The sequence below is a fragment of the Oppia nitens genome, unplaced genomic scaffold (genome assembly GCF_028296485.1).
Source record: "Oppia nitens isolate AA-2021 unplaced genomic scaffold, nextdenovo-longstitch-racon4-pilon3 scaffold3_pilon_pilon_pilon, whole genome shotgun sequence".
In the NCBI taxonomy this organism is placed as follows: domain Eukaryota; kingdom Metazoa; phylum Arthropoda; class Arachnida; order Sarcoptiformes; family Oppiidae; genus Oppia; species Oppia nitens.
Window position 1 is genome coordinate 6,054,536 of NW_026533221.1, and position 23,858 is coordinate 6,078,393.

The 23,858-nt window shown below is 23.1% G+C and overlaps 3 protein-coding genes across 5 annotated transcripts; 1 reads left to right on the plus strand and 2 right to left on the minus strand.

The window, feature by feature from the left end:
- Positions 1–321: 321 nt before the first annotated feature.
- LOC128958585 (synaptotagmin 1-like) lies at positions 322–10,956 on the minus strand. 3 transcript variants are annotated; one of them, XM_054304465.1, is made up of 10 exons: positions 10,803–10,956; positions 10,640–10,730; positions 10,038–10,571; positions 9,013–9,138; positions 8,152–8,319; positions 8,033–8,091; positions 7,616–7,730; positions 1,899–2,049; positions 1,150–1,316; positions 322–616 (listed from the first exon to the last, which is right to left on the minus strand). In XM_054304465.1, the coding sequence occupies exons 3-10, from the start codon at positions 10,491–10,493 to the stop codon at positions 485–487; spliced, it is 1,374 nt and encodes a 457-aa protein (XP_054160440.1). In that variant the 5' UTR covers positions 10,494–10,571; positions 10,640–10,730; positions 10,803–10,956; the 3' UTR covers positions 322–484. The 3 variants fall into 3 exon arrangements, with proteins under 3 accessions (XP_054160440.1, XP_054160441.1, XP_054160439.1); XM_054304466.1 differs by having other exon boundaries at positions 1,899–2,040; positions 10,640–10,956; XM_054304464.1 differs by having other exon boundaries at positions 10,640–10,956.
- A 5,387-nt stretch (positions 10,957–16,343) lies between these two features.
- Positions 16,344–18,156, plus strand: LOC128957981 (salivary glue protein Sgs-3-like). Its single transcript, XM_054303795.1, has 4 exons — positions 16,344–16,414; positions 16,483–16,583; positions 16,664–16,903; positions 16,975–18,156. Exons 3-4 carry the CDS (start codon positions 16,835–16,837, stop codon positions 18,154–18,156), a joined length of 1,251 nt encoding a protein of 416 aa, XP_054159770.1. The 5' UTR covers positions 16,344–16,414; positions 16,483–16,583; positions 16,664–16,834.
- Positions 18,157–20,428: 2,272 nt separating this feature from the next.
- On the minus strand, positions 20,429–23,627 carry LOC128958805 (gamma-aminobutyric acid type B receptor subunit 1-like). Its single transcript, XM_054304741.1, has 10 exons — positions 23,399–23,627; positions 22,999–23,304; positions 22,579–22,930; positions 21,947–22,514; positions 21,751–21,886; positions 21,583–21,685; positions 21,355–21,530; positions 21,103–21,276; positions 20,870–21,038; positions 20,429–20,805 (listed from the first exon to the last, which is right to left on the minus strand). Exons 1-10 carry the CDS (start codon positions 23,591–23,593, stop codon positions 20,429–20,431), a joined length of 2,556 nt encoding a protein of 851 aa, XP_054160716.1. The 5' UTR covers positions 23,594–23,627.
- Positions 23,628–23,858: the final 231 nt, after the last annotated feature.

A 23,858-nucleotide genomic window follows, 5' to 3' on the forward strand; every position in this document is an offset into this window, starting at 1 on the left:
TACCATGCTCACAGTATTTAAATATAAATTAATATATTTTTTAATTAATATTAAATGAATTATAAAAATTGAGTCAAATTTTTTTAAACAACAAAATTAATTTTTCAAGTAATATTTTCTCTAAAATGATGTTTCATTTTAAACTTACAAATAATTTAAGTATCTAAAATAACAAAATGTTTTTTTGTGTATAAATATTTTAATAGCATGCTTTTCTCACCTACTTATTAATAAAGATACTGTAGTATCAATAATATCTTTTAAATAATATATTTGATAACAACATCTAAAACATAAATATAAAGACAACAATCTGATAATCATAATCAATATTTGGTGATAATAATAGTTATTGAAAATATTAAATAACTAATTATTTGTTATGTGCTTAAAATAATCCGATAGAAGCATAAAATCAATTACATAAAAAATTGTCGTAATATTCAAATACTAGAAAACCATTAAAATATAATAAAATAGTCGATTAATTTTCTTTTCCTCCACTGTCTTCCGGATCCTTTAGTGAATGCCACTGAGCTATTGGTCGTCGAGGAGAGGCCAACATATCCATCCAATGTCTCAGTTCAGTACCCGAAGCATTACAGCCTAATATCACCTAATCATCAATTTGTTAATTAATAAAAATCTAAATAGCGGTATAATTTTTATTTTTATATCAATTTCTAATCTAATTAAATTTCATATAACTGTAAATTAAATATTGTGTTATCTATTTTCATATCAAACACTTTTTTTAATTTTGTCAACTTTTGACCTAATTTTAAATATTTCTTATTTTTTTCTAATACAACTATATTTTTTTAAAATTCTAATACTAAAAGTATTAAAAATACATATAATATTATTAAATTTATTATTTACAAATAAAACAAAACATTGATATACATAAACATAATTATGATATTAGTTTAATTGATAAAAATATTTTCTGTAAATTAAAAAATCAGTTAAATGATTATAACAAAAAATTATTAAATCTTTTTATAATACAATTTAAAAGTCTATAAAAATGTTATTTTGACTTAATCGTGATATTCATCACTTTTCTAATCCATTCAAAGATATTTTAGATTCATTTGAAATAAAGCTTATAATAATAAATAAAAGACAAAATAAAAGTTGAAATACCTTTCCGATTGGTTCGGATGTACCGATCCTATCGTAGTCGACAACAGTGACAAGTAATTGGATTTTTTGAATTTGTTCAAAAGGTATCTCAAATGTAAACGACTCGTTATAATAAGGATTTAGTGTACACTTCTTTATCGATGTCTTTTTCTTCTTTAATCTCTTTCCTATAATAAAAAATTGATTTATAATTAAAATAAATACTTTTATTAAATTTTTATAATAAGTTTAAAAATATTTTCAAAGATTGTTATATTTTAGAAAATATTATCTGTTTTAAAACAATAATATAAAAATTTAATTAATAAAAATGTTGTTTTGTTATATCTTAAGATAAATACTGAATTTTTTGTATAATTTTCACAAATATCAAAGTTTATACTAAAAAAGTTCTATATATAATTAAGTATATATTATTTTTTATATTATATTTTATCAATTATCACAATAATAATTGTATCTATCTTTTTATATTATGCTTATAAATGAATGTAAATGCATAAAAATGTAATGAAAATTCATAAAATTAATATTTAAAAAATATCAATATATTGTAACTTCGTTTCTTGACTTAAATAATCATTTATAAGTGTGTAAATACTAAAAAATATATCGTAATTATTTAAAATTAAATATCAATAAATATTATAAAAAATTAATTGAATTATTAGTTAAATATATAAATTATATATTTGTTATAAATTTTTTAAACAATAAATAATTTATAATTAGATGAAATTAATACAAACCATTCTGCATGAGTGCAATCTTAACGTATGGATCACTCAGACCTCCGACATCCATCTTCTTGAGGTTTTTGGCCTCAAGTATAACAACTGTTAGCTTTCCAGCGGTCGGTACGTAACGTAATGAGAAGCAAATGTCTCCCAACTTGTTTTCCTGCATTTCAGTCATTTTCATCAAATAAAACATATATCAATCAAATTAGTTTATGTTAAATATAACAACAATTAATATTAAAAACAAACATTAATAATATTTGTAACAATAATAAAAACCCTTTTTCAAGTCCTTTCCTTTTATTTTTAAAATTTTACATTCAATTTAATAATAAATATTATTGTGAAATATTTATTGATACTGATATATATATATATATATATATACTGATAATCATATTATATACAGTAAAAGGCAAACTTTATTAGACACCTATTGTATATAAATACCTTGATATTATGTAATTTTCTAATATACTCATAGTTCATTTTAGTGCATTTTTATATTATGGTTGTCTAATAATGTTTGCCTTTTATGGTACAGTATAATAATGATTTGATTATTTGAGAAATAATATAATTTTTTATAAATTATATAAGAATAATAATAAGAAATATCTTATTACAAGTTCTTATATATAAATATGATATTAAATAAAAATTGATGAATATAAAAAATATATGATCCTATAGAATACTCTCAATTTGATTGTATAATATCTTTATAAACAAATAGAAAGAACCGTAAAAACGATTTTTAACATGTAGTATCATATATAGTAAATTTTAATGTATAATATTTTATAATTAAATTACATAAATAAGTGTTTTATACATTCAAATAGAAATTTAAAATATAATTTAATAAAATTTGCTTATTTAATATAATTGTTATACAGTATTTTATATTTTGAAGAATCTTTTTAAAAATATTATACTACAGAATAAAAACTTATTTATACTATAAATATATATATTTGGTTGCAATTTAATGTTTATTTTTAGCTTTTTTAATAAATTAAATGCTTTTAATTATATTATATGATTTACATAAATAGAATAATATTTAAATCAAATAATGGATGTAATATTTCTGTTAAAGCAAAAGTGCTTTATATAAATACTATATATATTGATATATAGCTTGATATAACTAATAAGTAAATTCTTGAATATGTTAACATTGTCTAAATTTACAATTTAATTAAATATTACATTCTAAATAAAATATTATATATTTAATTTTTAGAAACATTACTTTACTACAAACAGTTATAATTAAACCATGAAAATAAATATCATATTATAAATTTATATAAAAAATCATGTATTATATTTTAAATTTATATAATTTTAAAAATAGAATATTAATTAGTTTGTCTGATTCAATAAAATATTTTACTCAATTATTATATCATCCTTTTTAAATATATTTAGAATAGATTACTGTATTTTTATAACATAAATATGCAATAAAACTTTTAAATTAATTAATTTAATTTACTGATAAATAAAACATATATTTACTTAAATGGAGTTTTTAATGTAAATTGATTTTAATTGATATGAAATTAATTTATGCTAAAAACATTTACAATCACATATATTACAGTATAAAAACATATAGAATTGGTATAATACTATAAGATATATTTATTTAGCTTATATACCTTTTATTGTGTTTTTATTGTTTTTGATGTATTTGCAAATGATTTTGATATGTTTCCAAAATTGTTTAATAATTATAAAACACTAATATTGTTGTTTTATTGCTATTTAATGAATTAAAACTATCTAGATAAATAAGTATTAAATGTACTGTAGTATGTGTTGTCTCAAATAGCAAATAAATTAAATTACAATTATTGTAATGCTTACAGTTTTGATAGATTTAATAACTTTAAAAACCTTTTCAAATACAGTTTTATAAAACGTATTAATAATAAATAAATAATTTAACTGTAATGCTTGAAAACCAGGGTTAGAAAATACAAGGTTTTGAATTTTGACTTTGTATAATACAGTATAATACAATGCACTGCATGTATCATACAATTTTTAAAACTATTTTATATTATGTTAATTAATTAATTAATTAAAAATTTCAGTTAAAATATAATTGCTAGAAAATGCATTATATTTGTAATGTATTATATAATAATCGTTGTTTTTAAATAATAATAATGAAGTAATATAAAATAAAAAATATAAATTGAATAAAAAATAATATTATATTTATATTTATTATAAAATATTATTTACTTTGCTTGTATCAATACTTTTAACACTAGGTGGCGAATTTTGTTTGTATGCAAAATTGGCCATGTATTATACATTGTGTTATACTGTATACTATGTTATATATTATACAAACATTTAGTTTCTGCCAACACAGTTGTAAACTATTTATAAGTGATATTTACTGTATATGAGTGTTGACTTTCAACATAATAAAGTTGAAGTGATATTTAAATTGAAATGAATGCCTGGGATTAACTATATTTTGCTTTGTTATGTACAGAATTTGAGTTTATATTATATACACATTTTGAATACAATTATATAAAATCTGGAGACAAACTCTAACCTTTTGCTTATATAAACTATAATATATTGAAAACTCTTTATTTGTTATTATGTTTTACACAAAAGAGTTTTATATCATATATTACACGGGTTTTACTGTATAACAAGTTCACACATTTTATATCTTTTATAAATATATTATAATATGAATGATAAAAACACTTATTTATTTGCATACATATAAAGGAAAGGTAGAAATGAAATGTATGTATGGATACAACCAAATACTATACACAATATATTTGAATATAAGACATGGGAAGCCCTACCCTATGCTAAATACTATGACAACAACAGCAACAATAGGTTTTACTAATAAATACCAAGAAAACAATGATTACTATGAGGTATACATTTTGGAGGTATTAATACTATTTGTTAGATTGAATTTATAAGTTTTAAAATATAATATAATTGCACAAACAAAATAAAGCAGTGATTTTCATAACAATATAAATGATTTATTATAACTTATTTAATGTGAAATTAGATGTAATTTTAGAGTATATACTATAAATAAAACACAAAATTCGTTAATTTAATAAAAAATAATAATAAAATAATGTTTTGACAGCACAAACACAAACAGATAGACAGGTAGACAAACAGCCAATAAATACAACGACAATACAAAACGCCATCAATTATTATTAATATTTATATTTTAACACTTAATACTTACACATGTTTTAATTGATTCAGTGATTAATGATTTTGTAATCATATGAGAATTAATTTCAACAATTTTCAGGTAATTTTTCAATTTTCAACAATTATGTCGTTTGAAATGCCGATCAAATTTCATCATTTATTTGTAATGAATGGCCATTATATTCATTCAATGATTGTTTTCAGCCAATAAATAAGCGAAATGTTTTTTAGCCCAAAATTAATTAATAATTTATAAATTTATAAATCAAATTAATTATAAATTTTATTAATCGTTTTTATCGAGAGAGCAGTCGTTTAATAAATATAATAAATTATATAGTTTTTGATAATTTTATACACAAAATCAATAATTTATAAATCGTTTTCGAGTTTTGTATTTGTTTTGATTGTTTGATTTAAATAAAATTCAACGAAGAAAATGACAATGAAAGAGAAAAATTGTAAAATAAATAAAAGTTAATTAAATAAAATCAATTTATTAATTGAATTTATTTGCTTATAGTATATTTTAAGTATAATTATATATGTGTTAATTATTTTAATAATTATACTTTAAATAATAATTAAATAATACTATAAGATGTATACTACAAAATACTATACTAATTACTACACTATTTTGCTATTACTACACAATTAACACTATTTTTGATAATATTATAAATACAGTACAATATGTTAATAATTATCTATGAAATATTAATACGAAAATAAAAACAACAAACAAAGCAATTACTTTCATTGAACATTAATTATTTTTTATATTCATTAATATTTAAAAACATTCAAAATTATAGTAAAAAGACAATATTTTAAGTCATATTAAGTCATTTGCAATCATTATCATTATGCATACAATTTTGAAACAAATTCAATACATGCAAACTTCATGGCAATTGACAATTTTGACACAAATATCAAGCAAAACACATAGAGTTATAATATACAGTATATTGAAGCCAATAATACAGAATATAGAGGACATAACATAAGGAGTGACACATACAGTACAATATTATTTGTGATCTCATTAAACTACATATCAATCTATTTATAACCATAACTTAGACACTTTAACATATAATTTATACATAGACTTTAGTGAAACTTTAAATGTCATAAACTATGTTTAAAATCTGATTTATATTAATGTCATATTCAATACAATTTTAATACACAATTATAATAACCATTTAAATTTTTTCACTAAAGCCTTATGTATTGTATGTGTCATAAATGCTATTACAGCCTAACACTAGGCTAATGGGAGACATTAGACGTATTATTATTAGATACGGACTAAAATTTGGCATTATTTACAACAAATATATATCACGAGTGAATTATACAGTATTTGATTGAATTCTATACTATATATATTGTATATACAGTATTAATAATTTATATAATTTATAGCATTCATTGAGTAATTTGATACATTATAATAATTAAACATGTATTTAGTAATTATATAAAACGTTTATATTTAGCAACAATTAATTAATAATATAATTTAGATATTATAATTAACTAAACTTGATTTCTATAAAAATTATAATTAGAGTGACCAATTCAGGATATTTATTATCTATTACATGTAATTATTAGAGTAAAAAACAAATCATTTCATACTGTAAAATAATTGCTAACTGATGGATAAATTTAGGTGTTTAATTGTATAACTAGAGTTATGAATCTTCGGGAGTTTAAATGTCCAAAAATCGGTCGGGAAATCGGGAGTAAAAATGATACTAAAACTAAATTTTGTTTTCTTGCTATAGTACTAATATTTTATAGTTTATTTGTCACAAAATTGGTTATATTTCATAAAAACATTCATTTTCAACTTTTAATTCATTATTTGATTTTAAAAAATACATTTAATTAAAATTATAAACTAATCTTTGTTTTATCCATTGTTAAAAAATAGATAAATTAAGTATTGCAATACATATGTTTACAATACATATAAAACTACAATTTGTATAGCAAAATATTTGCATTATTTTCTAATGTTTGCTTTCTTTTCATCTCATTCATTGATATTGATTTAATATTTAGCAAATTTCAGAAAAACACGCTTATATACAGTTTTTATATATAATAGGTGTTAATATCATTCTAAATGTTGCTATATTTGTATAAAATCAAATTCCCGACGATTTTTTAAATAATCAAATTTTGTGAATTACCGAATATACATAACTCTAAGTACTTGTTTGTAATCTCACTTATTTTCTACTTCAATAATCATTCAAAATTGATTAAAATTATGATAGAAATAGGACTAATTAATCTGTATTAAACTCTTTTATTAATCCGACATAGTTGGTCACTCTAATTAATATGATAGATTAAAACAGTAGTATATTAAAAATGAAAATATTAAAATATTGTGTAATCTATTTGTTATTAGATATTAAATAAAAAAATAGTTAATAATAATAATAATAATATTGATAACATACCTGTCCCTGTTCACCCTCAACACTGGTTAAGTCTCTCCATTCTTCAATAGTTTGTGCCAAATCTATTTGATTTAATGGTATTTTCACTTCACCAATTTGATCGTGTTTTGAAAATCTATTTTCAATTATTTTTTTATAAAAATAATTTATATTATTCATTAATTTTTAATTTAAATTAAATATAATAACTACAGTATATTGCAAATACTTAATCCAAGATTCTTTAGTAAATTATATACTATGAGTACTATTATATAAGTACTATATTTTTCATTTATATTTACCATTACAGATATAGATACAGATAAAGACTATCTTATAAATTATTAATAAAATATACCGGATCAATTGACATTGCAATTATTGTAATGTGAAAATTTTAAAAATACTGTAATATAATTGACAAAATAGACAAACCGGTCAAAATCATAGACAGCAAATACCAATGTTTTTGTAGTGATCTCTGCGTACGGGACCTAATAATTGACAATAACTTAAGTTAAAATTTATAATTATGTTTAAAAAAATGTTTTAACCTTAAAATTAAAAGTTTCGTTGAAGACTGGGTTTAATGTTTTTCTGTGAACTTTGGTCTCAAATTTCTTTTTCTTGTCCGGCAAGAGATAAACTTTAACGTATGGATCACTAGTACCCGACATATCGAGACCCGGAAGCTCCTCGGCTTGAAGTACACCAACTGCTAACTGTAAACAAATATAATACAGTTCTGTAACTCAATTCAATTTAAAAAATTATTAGTAAACTTTTTTAACAAATTTTTAGATGTTTATCTATTATATTGTATTTATTTAATTGCTATATAAAAAATAATTTAAATATATATATACTGTATATATTAAATATAAGTCTATTTTAATTGTAGTACTTTTAATACTTTATAAATTTTTAAACAAATTGATTTTTTAATAGTTACAAGTAATATAAGAAATAACTTTTCTTTTAATATATCTTTTCTTTTTTATATAACTGTGAAATGTAGTTAAAAACATTTGTTAGATTATCTATACTCACTAACTGAACTTAATTTTTTAAGATTATCATTTTATCTAATATTTATACAATTTAGGTCTTATTGCTTAAAGTTTTAGTAAGTTTAAACAAGTAAATGTAACATTTTAGTTAAATTGATATTATGGTATTGTATTGAAATTAATTTTTGTTGCTAATATCTAATCTATATTCAATATTTTTTCTAAAAACATTTTTTTAGTAAATTCAAAAATATATTTTATACAAAAAAAATTATTAAAACTTTAGTTGAAAATACCCTACAAATCTAATAAAAAATTATTATTTTTATAATAAATAGAAAATTAAACTCTTATTTCATATTATTTAGTATATAATTAATATATAGTAAAACATATGATTATTACAGTCGCCTGATTGAAGTCGTAATCAATTTTAAACTGAAGTCTTCCTAATTTTATTTCTTCTTTTACTTCCTTTTCGTTTTCGTTTTCTTCCATATTTGTCGCCAATTCTTCCATATCTGGCTGAACCTAAACACACAAAATGTATATTTATTGCATGACTTTATATCTTATATTTCATTAATTTTTCTATAATTTTTTATACAATTTTGTTTAATTTTTTAATATATTTTATGTTATATAAACTTTATAAATATATGACTTAATATGTTTAAATGATTGTTAATTTAACTAATTACTCACAAATTCAACACTATTTTAAAGGTTTATTTATTTGACATCAATATTAAAGTCTTTTAATTAAAGAAAAGTGTTTGATATAAAATTATATTAATAATCTTCAAACAAAACAATATCAAGATTGCATTAATTAAAATTCTTGATAGATGTCATAATTAAATTTTGTGGCAAATTATTTTTAAACTAAATTTATACCATTACTATGATATCATATTGATATGTATTTATATTATTCAATATATAAAAACATCTGTTATATTAATTTTTACAAACTAAATGTACTTATCTTTTGCAATTCATTAATAATTAACAAATGAAATACAGATTTTAATATTTAACGTATTTGTCATATAATTATAATGTAATATAACTTTATTGTCAAATTATTTATTTAAAAATTTCAGTCATTTCAATTATAAAGTAAATAAATAATCAAATTAAAAAATATTTAAATAAATTGAAAGCTACGATTAATTTATATGTATTTTTAAAATATAAAAATACTAACATATTTTTATTAAACAATAATAAAAACCACTAATAGTTAGTTTTAAAATTAATAAATTTTAGAAATAAGTTATTTTTTAAATTTTAAGTTAATAAAGTTTAAATTTATTAAATAAATGTAATATATATGTGAAAAAATTATAGTTTTTAAACTAATATTGGTTTTCAATTTTACTTAATAACAAATAAAGCCATAAAATAGAGAAATATGTTAGACATACCTTTTCTTTATATGCCTGTCCTAACAGTTGTACGGATTTGAGGTCAACTTTGCCTCCCATAAACCCTTTGCCTTCTTTGCCCCTAAACTTTCTCCACCATCGTTGAAGAAAACAGTAAAAAATAACCAAAAAGACACCGACAATCACGAGAAATATGAAGAAAACGCCCCAAAAAGGAATATGTGTTTTGTCTGAAACTGTTTCTAATATCTTTTCCCCCGATTTCTCCATTCTGGTCATAATTCCTTCGGTAACCACAGGCGCCGATGTTGTCGTTGTTGACAAAGTCGACGTAATGGTACCGGCAATGGTTGAGCTTATACTTCGGGTCGTAACTTCATTGTTATCACTTTCGGGAATGGGTTCGGCCTGAGGTTCGCCCAAATTAGTTCCCGAAAAGAATCGTTTAATCACAAGACTGTTTGAAAAATGCGGTTGAGTTAAGTACGGCGGCATTTTTGGACGTTAATTGCGGTCACAAATAGTGGCCAACAATAAGTCACTGAAATGCGCCTAAGCTTTGAATGTGAATCTCTATATTTAAAATATAAATAAATATTGTATAATAATATAAATAAAAAAATTAATTGTTTAATACTTACATTTAGACTATAGATAATATGTTAAAGACATATACATTGATAAATATTGTAGTTTTCGGTATAATTGTCACAAAATATGGAAACACCAAAACTGTTAGTTAAAAGAAATCAATGACTTGTATTCAAAATGCCTGAACGGCATATCATTCATGTCTTTGCTCACTGACTCTCCACCAGTACTTATGTCACCAATACTATGCTCTACGGCTGTGCTCTGCTTCTGGATGTATGTTCATCGCTCCCTATTCTATACCATTGACTATATTCTAACAGCTATACTGGTCTATAATGTCGAGCGCTGTAATACCAGTGCTTAATGTATGGTAGTATGACGCTCATACTATTTATTGATCTACCCTAGCAACATTGAAACATTACTACATTACTATACATTCATGTATTGGCAACAGACTAGTGTTAATAATGGACAAACCGAGCACTAGATATGAGACCACCATAACTCAGTGTATTATATATTTACTCTATTATTATATAATGTTTATACTGTAGTTATAGTCTATATGTAGTTAAACTCTTTCTAAACAAAATTGCTTATCACTACAAATGTTTTGTACATTACATGGTTATGATTACAACGTAATAACAATTATTATTTACAACATTGACTATAATATATTTTTTATTAATTGATTTAAAAAATTAATTTATATATATATATATATAGTTATTTTTTAGCTATTTAAAAAGCATTTTTGTTATTGTAAAGTTATCTTATTGATATTTATTTAATTGATTTAAAAAAATTAAATTAAGAATTATATTGAATGATAGAAATATGTTAGTCAATGATATAGATGTCACCATTATTTAAAAATTTAGATTTTTTATGAACATCAAAATCTTTTGAGTGTAATTGCTATTAAAGATAAAAGGTTAAAATTTTAATATAATAATCAAAATCTAATATTTAGTTTTATATTATATATTATAAATTTATATACAAGTTTTAAAATAAATTAAATAAATGTCACGTCACTGGTCATCATTGATAAAAATCCTTTTTAATTATTTGTTTTACGTTTAATTTGAAATATTATGAACAACTGTTTTAACATTTGTCACATCAATTGTCATATCAATTGTCACTTTACATTTCACTTATTATTTAATTGAATATTTCATTTCATTACAAATATTTTGTATATTTCATATATATATTTATACGAAGTTTGACAGCAATTTTGTATGTCTCACAACTTTAATATTAATATAGATGTAAAAATTATTACTAAATTACTATTAAATTATATACTGTACATATATAGAGTACATATACTATGAACATATGACTCAATAAATTAAAATTAAAAAATATATCATTTAAAATAATTGATGATTTAATACAAGGTGTCATTTTAAAAAATTTATAAGTTTTATTATATTAAACAATTGTTATGTATAGTAAAGAGCTAAATCTATTTGTTTAGCATAATTTTACAAAAAATAAATACAGTAAAGTACTTATACAGTAGTAACAATTTAGAGATAATAATAGATGTCTGAAATACAATATTATAAAATTTAATTTAATTTATATAATTCCCTCTTGAATTTAATAAGAATTAAAAAAAATTATTAGTTAATAAAAATTGATTAATATTAATAACTGAAAATAAACAAATTATTCTTTAACATATTTATTTATATATCTGTAGTCAAATAATATTAGGATATAAACTATAAATAATATTATATAAGTTGTTTATTTTAAAAATAAGTTATATAAATAAAATAAAATATATTTTATATAAGTTCCTGAATGCCTTGAATATTTCTAACAAGTTTATTGACCCAATTTCATAATTATAGCAATTAAATGTTATTCAATATTAATAATTATTTTCTGATAATTTTTTATTAAAATTATTTATTTATGTTGTTTATAAAAATTAAATTCAAATTATTAGTTCTTATAATGTTACATTTACATTAATTATAATATTTAATATAATTTATCTTTATAAAATACTCAAATTTTAAATAAGTAATAATAATATTGTTTCAGAGTATTTAAAATTTTAATAAAATATGCATAAATAGTATAAATAGAATAAAAAGTTTTTAATATAATTTTTGTTTATTTATTTTATTAGATATTTGTATAATTTATTTGTATTATTTTTATATTTGTAACTCATATTATAACTCGATTAAACATTTACAATAAAATTACTATTATATAAAATTTATATTTGCAAACTTTAATAATTTCATTCAGTTTATTCAAGTAATGCAATTAATATTAAATTTATAATAATATTTATATTAATTTTTACATAATGATTAGCTTAGCTATAATCAAAGTAATAATAACAAACCGGAACTATAGTTTAGAAATTTAAAAAAGAAAAAGTAAACCCAAAACCATTTTCTCTCCCGGTTTTTATTGTTTAACCGAACCGCATATTTTTCATACTTTATCAATAAGTAATTAAATTACTTTCAACAGATAACTCAATTTTTAATTTTATATTATAAACACTTTTCATTTCCTTAATTTAAATTTTTTATAAATCTATTTTATATTATTAAAAGCTCAAGTTTATAGTAAAAGTGGTTTAACTACTGTTTGAAAAATAAAAACAAATAATTCAAATAAAGTCAATTAACTTATAATAAAATCTAACTTTTATTCACTAAAATATCCTATTATAAATATAAATGTTTAATAAAATTTTATAATTTAGGAATTTCAATGAAGCTTTAGTTAACTTAAATTTATGTAAAGTTTATTGTGCTTTTTTATAAATATGCATAAAGTAATTTTTTATTTAAAACTATTATATTTAACTAAAAACAATAAATTATATTAATTTTTTTATAGTTATCATTGATAGCCGTAACTTCCTTAACCATAATTATATTGATTGGTCAGTCGCGATGTGCAACCACTCGCAACTCAAGAGAAAGTGCGGAACAAATGTTAGAGCGTTTCCTATCGACGCTTACCAAAGAACCCATTAAATTATCGTCGACTTCACAAAAGTCTTCATCAGAGGTAACGTATAACGATGAGCCTAATATACAACAGACTGTTTCTCAACCGTCACCACAACCATCTCGTTCATCAGCACCTGTATCTGGTGGTCCAATAACAGTTGATTCACCAGTAGCATGGCCATTTCCACCAGCTCCCAGAAACACTGGTAGCTCTGAATTTCCATTATTAGACCGTTTTCTTTCAAGTAATGGTATTACAAACTATCAAAGCAATCCAATTCGTAAACCTATTGAACCACCTGTTGTTCAAAGAGATATGCAATGGAAACCAATTATTCAAACTCAACCACCTCTTCCTCCACAACCATTATCATCGGCTCATATGACTCAACCATCGGTACCAATACAAGACAATTGGAGAATCAGAGAATCTGTTAATAATAATAATAATAATAATAACAATCAGATGCGACATTACAATTTAGATACCATACGTTCAAATGATGGTGAAAATGGCGATAAACTTAATGTAAGTTTTGTAATGCCTCCACACGTAAGACCATTAAGTCTTAACTTTGATTCCGGAGAGATTCTCGTGGATTTTGGTGACAGTTCAGGAAAATCAGGTATATTAGGATAGACTAATAAAAATTTTATTCACTAATAATATGTATAATTTTATTAATAAAAATAATATTTTTCTAATAGATATAGTTTCAACTACAAGTGCTAATACTAATGCAAAAGTTCCTAAATTAGAGACATTGTATCAAAAATCTGATAATAAAAATCAAGAAACAGAAGGAGATTACATTGTTTTGAGACACGATGTCAACCGATACGCTTATGACACTCCTAAAGACGACAACAAGAATACCGGTGCTATTATGCCACTCAATGTTCAAAGATATACCGTTTCTGATAACAAAAACAGACATTTTGTTTTAGGTCGGGTGTCTAATAATTCTTAAATTATTTCATTATTTTAAATCATGTTTAGCTTAATATTGAATAAAGTTGCAATGATTGTAATGTTAATTTTATAAAACATTTTCATAATTTTTTATATTTATTAATAAAATATACTTTTAACTTACTTTAAATATCAAATTCAATTTTTTTTCAAAATTAAATTGCTGTATACATAATTTTAATTATACAGTATTAGCAATTTTTATTTTGATTGATTGTTATTTTGTATGATTTGTCATTGATTTAATTTTTATAACAAAGTATATTAATTTTTATTTATTTTAATTTTATAATAAATAAAATGTAATATTTTTTATAATATAAACAATGTAGAGTTATAATTATATTTATTATTATAATAGATTATAATTTAACTTTTTAAGTAATATTATGAGAAAATCAAGTATTAGATATTGATAAATCAATCAAAATAATTTTGAAAACTTTATTTTAATAACTAATACTTATATTAAAAAGATTTCTAAAGTAAACGTAAAAAATAGATGTTTAGCTTTAGATTAGATTAAATATAAAATTAATTACAATTTCATTAGAACTCAAACCGGACGATGTTTTAAGTGCTTAATATCTTTTTATTGAATATATCGAAAAAATCCAATATTTATTTAAATATTTATTATATTAAATTTAATTTAAATATTTATTGTATTAAATTTAATTTAATATAATTATTTAGATTAAACATTTCTTTTGTTTTATGATTTTATTCTATAAAAATTTTCAATTATTATTTATTCTAATTATTAGCTACAATTAGATAGATGATATAAATTTTATAAAAAATATATTATATATTTGCATCATAGATAAAAGATTTATTAATTATTTATTAATAAAATTAGTGTATTATATGATAATTTAATTTATTATTTTTAAAGTTTATAACTTTCAATCACAAAACACTTCTATGACAATGACATTAATCTTGTTATTCATTAAATTATTATTAAATATATTTATTATCTATATATTTTCAATACTTAAATTAATCCACTGATATGTTCTACAATAATGCAACTTTAGTATAGTTACCAAATTTTACACAATTGAGACGGATTATCAAATTGTTATAACTTTATTTAAAGGTTTGGCTAAACAACTCAATTCATGTAATTTTTATATATATTTGGATTTTAAAATACAATAGTTGTTTCTAATAGTTCTCAACAAAATATGTAATTTTTTTTATAAAATTTTTTATAATAAAATACTATTTATCGACAAGATGTCCACAGTTATACACACTAATCGACACTAATATATCGTATATAAGATAACGTTATTGTATCGTATTTTTCAGTTATTATATTTCATCGTTTTTTGCTAATATTAAAATAATCAGTTAATTTTATTAACCGTTTCGTTTTATTTTTACGCAATTGTCATCTAATTGGCCGACAATATAATATAATAATTATAATTAATATAAATTTAATTTAACCAAACAATATATATTTATAAATATTGTATTATAAACTATATATTTTAATTATGTGTTAAATGTTTTTACTCTTGATTTTAATATTATGTTTGTCCGGCAAAAGGATCGCATAGAGTTGGTTACTATAATTATATTTTATGATTTTGTTAAACAATTTCTATTGAATTTCATATTTATAAAAGAAATTTTATGAAAATGTATTTTATTGTTATAAATAGAAATTAAAATCTCTTTATTTAATAAAAAAATAATATACTTTAAAATACATATGAATTTGTTATTATTTTCACTTATAATTTTGCTTAAATTAAGCAATGAATTCAATTTCCAAATTATATTCAAACCAAACACTTTTCAATGTAAAGACTACGAGTTTAACGGTATTTGAATAATATTTACTAATTATTTATATTATTTAATCATAAATTTTATGTTTATTTATATTAAGTGAATGAAACTTATAAATATATTTCCGATGACTACCGATACTCACTTTGTAAAAAAACTTTTGATTATTTTGACGTAAACGGTACGGATGTTCCCAAACAGGTATATAATTCAATAATAAACTTGAATTTTGAAAATAAGATATTAAGTTAATTGAATTAAAAAAATTGTCTATTTGTAAGTGTTTGGGTCCATATTGTAATTACAATGTCTACATAAATCCCTGTGCAGTTCAATGCTATTTTCGAGACCAACCATCGCCTATATATAAGAAACATTGGAAACTATACGATGAAATATACGAAGATGACCAACATTGGGATAAACACTGTACTGTTAATAAATGCACTCAAATGGTTCAACAATATTTCAAAAAGACTATTTTAATCAATAATACAAGTCAACAGTGCGGACCTAATCATGTAATATATTATAATTATGTTTAATAAGCAAAACTATTATAAGTTATAAACTATTATGAAATTATCTATAGTTTTGCGATTTAAATGGTTGTTGTGTTGAAAGAGTAACACCTAAGCCTTCTACAGCACCCACACCTATACCAACAACTCCTTCAACATTACCGACATCGACATCAACACAATGGACACCACCATCAAAGTCAACGACTGAAACAACAATGTCTCCAATTAGCACTACAACAGAACCACCGCCGAAGCCACTCAAGTGTAAAAGTGTCGGACTTTTTAAAGATCCAAATGATAAGACAAACAGAAAGTATTATAAATGCTCACTAAAAGCACAAGAAATAGTTTGTCCGTTTGGAGAAGTATTCAATCAAAGGTTAGGCCGTTGTGTTAATGAAGGAACAACATTACCTACGCCGATGACAACACCAACAACAACAAAGACAACACCACCACAACCAACAACAACAACAACAACGACAACACCACCACAACCAACAACAACAACGACAACGACAACACCACCACAACCAACAACAACAACGACAACACCACCACAACCAACAACAACAACAACAACGACAACACCACCACAACCAACAACAACAACAACAACGACAACACCACCACAACCAACAACAACAACGACAACACCACCACAACCAACAACAACAACGACAACACCACCACAACCAACAACAACAACGACAACACCACCACAACCAACAACAACAACGACAACACCACCACAACCAACAACAACAACGACAACACCACCACAACCAACAACAACAACGACAACACCACCACAACCAACAACAACAACGACAACACCACCACAACCAACAACAACAACGACAACACCACCACAACCAACAACAACAACGACAACACCACCACAACCAACAACAACATCAATACCAACATCAACACCATTAACATCTACTACAACTGTTTCCACAACTATCATCGATACAACCACTGTTGAACCATACGATCCGACTAAAGATCCTGAAACGAAAGGAATTATCTGCAAAAATGATGGATATTTCATGAATCCATATAATTGTAACAAATTTTATCGATGCGAAGGACACGAAATTTGGTTTTTTAAATGTCCAAAACTGGATCTATATTGGGATAACAACGACTTGACTTGTATTAGAAAAGATGATTGGATTAGAATTCATGACAAATGTCGTGTCATAACTGTTCCCACAGATAGTTCTATGATTAACAATGAATAACATTTCTAATGAATAATATTTTGCAAATTAATTGATAAATTATTATTTATATTGTTATATGTGTATTGTATTGTTAATTATTAATTTAAATAAAAACATATAATAAACAATAGTTTGAATGACTTTTTATTGTCATTTAATTGTATTTTAGTACTAATTATATATGTTTTCATTTATTGAAAATGAATAAACTAATCAATTATTAGTTTATAATTTGTAATAACTGTTACAAATTTTGAATTGCTTAGAGTTTTATAATCATTATTACTTCTATCACAGTATATTAAACTCAATTACATTAAGTTAAAGAGTAGTTTATAACTCATAGAAGTAGCAAAAAGTCATATTTAAGAGATTATTAAAAGATATATAATTAGTTATTAACTATAAATATCAATTTGTGTGATATTATATTAGTATTATATGTGAGAGTTTATTTTGTACTACAAATATTGCTTAAATTTTAACATCAAAATAATCATTTAATTAATTTGATGATAACATTATTATTATTATAGAATTGTATATTATTTGTTAATTACAATATATACTATTAATAATTTTTGATAAGTGTTTTGATAAAATATTTGAAGAACTCACACAAATTTAATTTCATCAATTTTATCAAAATTTTATCACACATTAAATTTGTTAAAATAATTAATTCAAGAAATGCTTTTTTGAATTTATTGTATATCTATTTATAATTAAAATTTATTGATTAAATTTATTGATATGTATAAATATAATACAGGCTTTATCATATATAATTTAATTAATATACGACCCCTAATTATAATGCAACAAAAATGTTTTTATTTATTATATATTTATTTATTTATTTTAGAAATAGTTGAAAAAAATTTTTAATATATTAATCAGTTATAATTATTAAAAATTTTTATTGTGGGTTCTAAACCTAAATTGTATTATTTGTACAATAGATAGTGTGAATAGCCCTAAAAGTATCCAAGTTTTTTCGTCTACTAGATTTCCAGTGATATAATATAAAGATTTATTTTTTATAATTGATACAAATTGTAACATATAATACATGTAAAGTATAGTATTTGTTTTATTTTTTTTATTAATTTATTTTATTTTATGAACAAATTTAACCAATAAAACATTAAATATATAATTTTACATTAATTAAACAACGTTAGTTACACAATAATATGATAAATGTGCGCGTTTTCATGTGTTATAAGTGAAAGTGTAAACTACTGGTGTTTGATTATATTACAATCCGGTGCCTAATAATAAATAAAAAAAAATTTAAGTGATTAATAAATTGATAATTTTTATAATAGATTTATTTGATATAATAATTTTTTACAATAGACTTATCTCATATACTGTACAATAAATAAATGTAATTACAACAAATATATCAAGTATTAGTATACAATATATTTAGAATATATATTTATTAAAAATACAGTAATATTTATAAAAATTTTAGAGAAAACATAAAATAAGTATTTTTTTAATGTTACAATTTAGCGCTATATTAGTATAAGTATTAACGGCCCGCATATTTTTATTAGTGTCAAAAGTTTCCCGGATTTGCAACAAAATTAGAGTAAAATATCATTAGGTTTAACATTTTAATATAATAAGTTATCATAAGTAGTGTACAAAAAATAAGTAGAAAATTTTAGCATTGTCATAACAAACTTCTAAAACATATTTAATTGTTGTGTCTGAACTATTATATTTACATTACTGCTTTTACTTCCATATCTTACACATTTATAGATCACTCTATTACTCATTCACCCACTTTACCCACTTTACCCACTTTCTCACTTAATAACTCATATCTAAAGTAAAATATGTTAATAAAATTTCAACAAAAAAACGAATAAAAAGACAACAATTCAGATAACAAACGATATATACATATATATACATAAATATACATAAATTTAACAACATATAAGATTTACGACAATTTGACGACAAACCAAGTTTTTCAGTAAATTTTGTTATTAAAATAATTGCATATTAGATATTTAATAATACTAAATTTATAATCCTGTACTAAATGCCATAAAACTTTAATTAAATAAATGTTTAATATAAAAATTGATAATTAATTTAATATACCTTTAATTCAGTTTAACAAATAATGGATTTACTTATAAATAACATTTATATAATATACTTAAATAAATAAATAATGAGTGAAACGACGAAATTATGACAATATTAACAAAACAATAAAATAAAATACAAAATAAATGTAAAAATATATAAATATATAAATCTATAAATAAGATTCACTAAACTCGAAATCCGATGGCCGGCTGTTTCTGTTGGAGACAAATCCGGAATCACTGACTGGATCTACATTTGTATTACTCAACTGTTCGATGACATCGCCGTCCTGTCCGTCGGGTTCTTGAATTCTGACGGCTTTTCGTTTAACACACAATTGTTTGCTTTCCTCAGACTTTCGCAACTCTTGCTGTTGTTTTGCCATAACTTCGATCTTAGACTTGATTTCTTCAATTTGTTTCTCTTTTTCTGAAATCTTTTCTTTTAGTTCTTGATTTTCAAGTGACAATCGATTGAACCGTTCCTCTTCTTCACGACTGGTCATTGTTTCGTGAAACGTACCATTAATTCCGCTACCATTTATACCTAATAATATATATTTTTACAAATAATTTCAAATATTTGCTAATAAATATTAGTTTATTTCTACCAGAATTTGGTCCACTTCTTATTCTAACTAATTCAACAATTTTAGGTACAAAAACCAAAGCCATTGTCAAAAAACAGCAAAATATTATGGCTAACGCTATGAACGCAAAGTGTGCGTTCACCTGATCCTCAATAACTTGAGATACCGGTCCAGTTATAAGGCATAGTATCTAAATTATTATACAGTAAATTATATTAATATCTAATATAATAAATCATTAAGTGTTTACTTACAACAACATTATAAATACTCATTCCTACGAGTCTGGAGTCATTCAATTGTTTTAATTTAACACTTCTTGTCTCATAAGACAAAAAGAGACCAAACAAGAGAAGTAAACCCTTATATCCAAATAAAATGCCGTACCAGAGAAAGTTGGCCTCACAGTGCTCTATACACGGCTGGATCTACCAATTCATACAATCAATTTAAATTTTATAAATTATAATTGTGATATATATATATATATATATATTTACACATACTTTGATATCTTCATCAACATTGATGTCCGGATCCATTAATGGAAAAGTCTTGACATCCATTTTAATTGGATCTTTAAGAAACCAAACACTTAGTATAATCAAATCAATTGAGCAAAAGCCTAATATCATTATATATATGTGATTATTGTTGATTTTCTGTAAATATATATTTATTTATATTAGTAATCAATAAATTTTAATTATACTTAATATTAATAAATAATATTACTTTTCTTTTGCTTTGAGTGTGTAAGAGATGACAGTACCATATCTTTGCAAACATTGCACCGAAAAATAAAGAAAATCCGATTGACAGACAAAATGCACGGGCCTTATGTTGAAATGATATTTGTTTAGTATTAAAATAAATAAATAACACAATTATATGTTACATACATTACAAACAATTAACACATTATGTAAGCCTCCCACGTCTTGTCCACCCAAACCAAAGAGTACAACAGATATAAAACATAGGATACATCCGATAAGCATCAGGTTATTGGTCGCAGGGTTTGACATTTGAATGTAACTTAAATTACAAATATTAGTAAATATCAAATGAATTAATTATATTGATCTCAATACTAACCGACAATTACTAAATCTATAATTAAAACAAATGAGTGAAACAGCCATAAGTATACCAATAGCACTGACAACACTCAGAGATATGAATAAAGCGTTGTTAACGGTTTGCAGAGATTGAACCACTTCTGTCCTATCTTTAGGAGGTCTGCCGCCAACAATCCAAACCTCTTTGTCAATCCACGTTAAATTGTCTGTAACGGTGTCATAATAACCTAACTTTCTATACTCTCCGTCAACCATTTGCTCAATTAGTGTCCACGAGATTCGGTCTCCGATATCATTGAAAGCCACATAACCTGAAACACCGGGAAACTGGACTTTTTGTAATTCACTTTTAATAACATTCATAACAGTTGGCGATTCGTAATCAAATGAATCTAATGATAAGCCTTTTTGAGAAAGAATGGCAATTGTTTTATTTAGAGCCAAAGCGATGGCCCAAATGGCATCATAAGCCAGGGGTGCCTCTTGTGAACCTTCCTGTGGCTTATTTGAGCCAAAAGGAAAATATTGTTTATATTTTTTTAATTCATTTTCATATCTAACGACCCATTCTTGAGCTGTTATACCTATAAATTTAATAAACAAATAATTATAAAAATTTTATTAATTATAATAAAAATACAATAATACCAGCAATTGTTTTATCATATCCCTGATTAATCATAAGTGCTTCGGTAGTGAAGTGTCCCTCAACTACTTTACGCATCTCATTCATTGTGCAATTTATATTAGGTGTTGGATGAAACCAACTCGGGTCATACCAACCAATCAAAAACCAAACATATTGTTTACCAAAAAGACCCGCTTTATATGCTTCACACATGACTTTACGGGCCGGTTCAGCGTAAAACATACCAATAATAATACGAGCCCCCTGTCGGGACAGACTCTTTACTGCTTCAGTCGGGTCGTCCAAAAACGATACTCGCGTAAGAATTTCAATGTCTGCTTCTTTACATCGCGTCTCTAAGTCTTTGCCGGTCTATAAAAAACAAACAAAAATTTGATTAACAGTTAAAAAAAAATTATTAAAATGTTTAACAAATATACGGTAACAAAAACTTCTTCCGCTTCCAAAATGATTGATATGCGAGACCACCGAAACTTCTTAAAAAGCTTAACACGGGTTGGGTTGTGAATGGTTGCCGACGGATGTGTACGAAAAAAAGTAGGAAAACGATATCTATTGGACAGCGCTGGCGATGATGATCCATAGCCCACGACTACTAGATTATACATTTTGGCTGTTTCTGCAATACCTGAGCACACTATTGAACACCCACCTAATATTATTGGTTTTTTTGGTGGTCTATATATAAGATCATATAATATTGTGGCCGCTAAACCTGGATCACACTGTAATGACAAAATTGAATTATAATAAATGTCTTTTTATCGACAAATTATAACTAAAACAATACTAATATTATTTTTAATAAAAACACAAAACCTGACTATTATTCCAATTAAGATCTAATTCATATCCACTCAGAAGAGTTAGATCTTTGTTAACATCTTCTAAAGCCATTTGTGCGGCCGGAAGACATCCCTGACCTCCAACCCAACCGGCGGTGCCATTCATTGGAAAGAGAGCTCCGATGTATATCTTTTTTAATGGAGTTTTTGTTTCTAAAGGTCTACCCATTTGCTTATGTTTATCACTTATAGTCAGGTCTTCATAACTATTCAATACTTGTATCTCATCTGAGTATTTACTAATAGATTGATGTGAAGATTGCATTAATAATAGTATTAATATATAAATCACAATAATATTTATTAATATCATTTTTGCTAATATTACTATTTTATATATTTATTAACAAATATTATGCATTATTTTGAGTGAAAGACTGAATGTAACGAATGCATCAGTATTTTAGTTCAGTTCTTCACTCAACTTATTGATC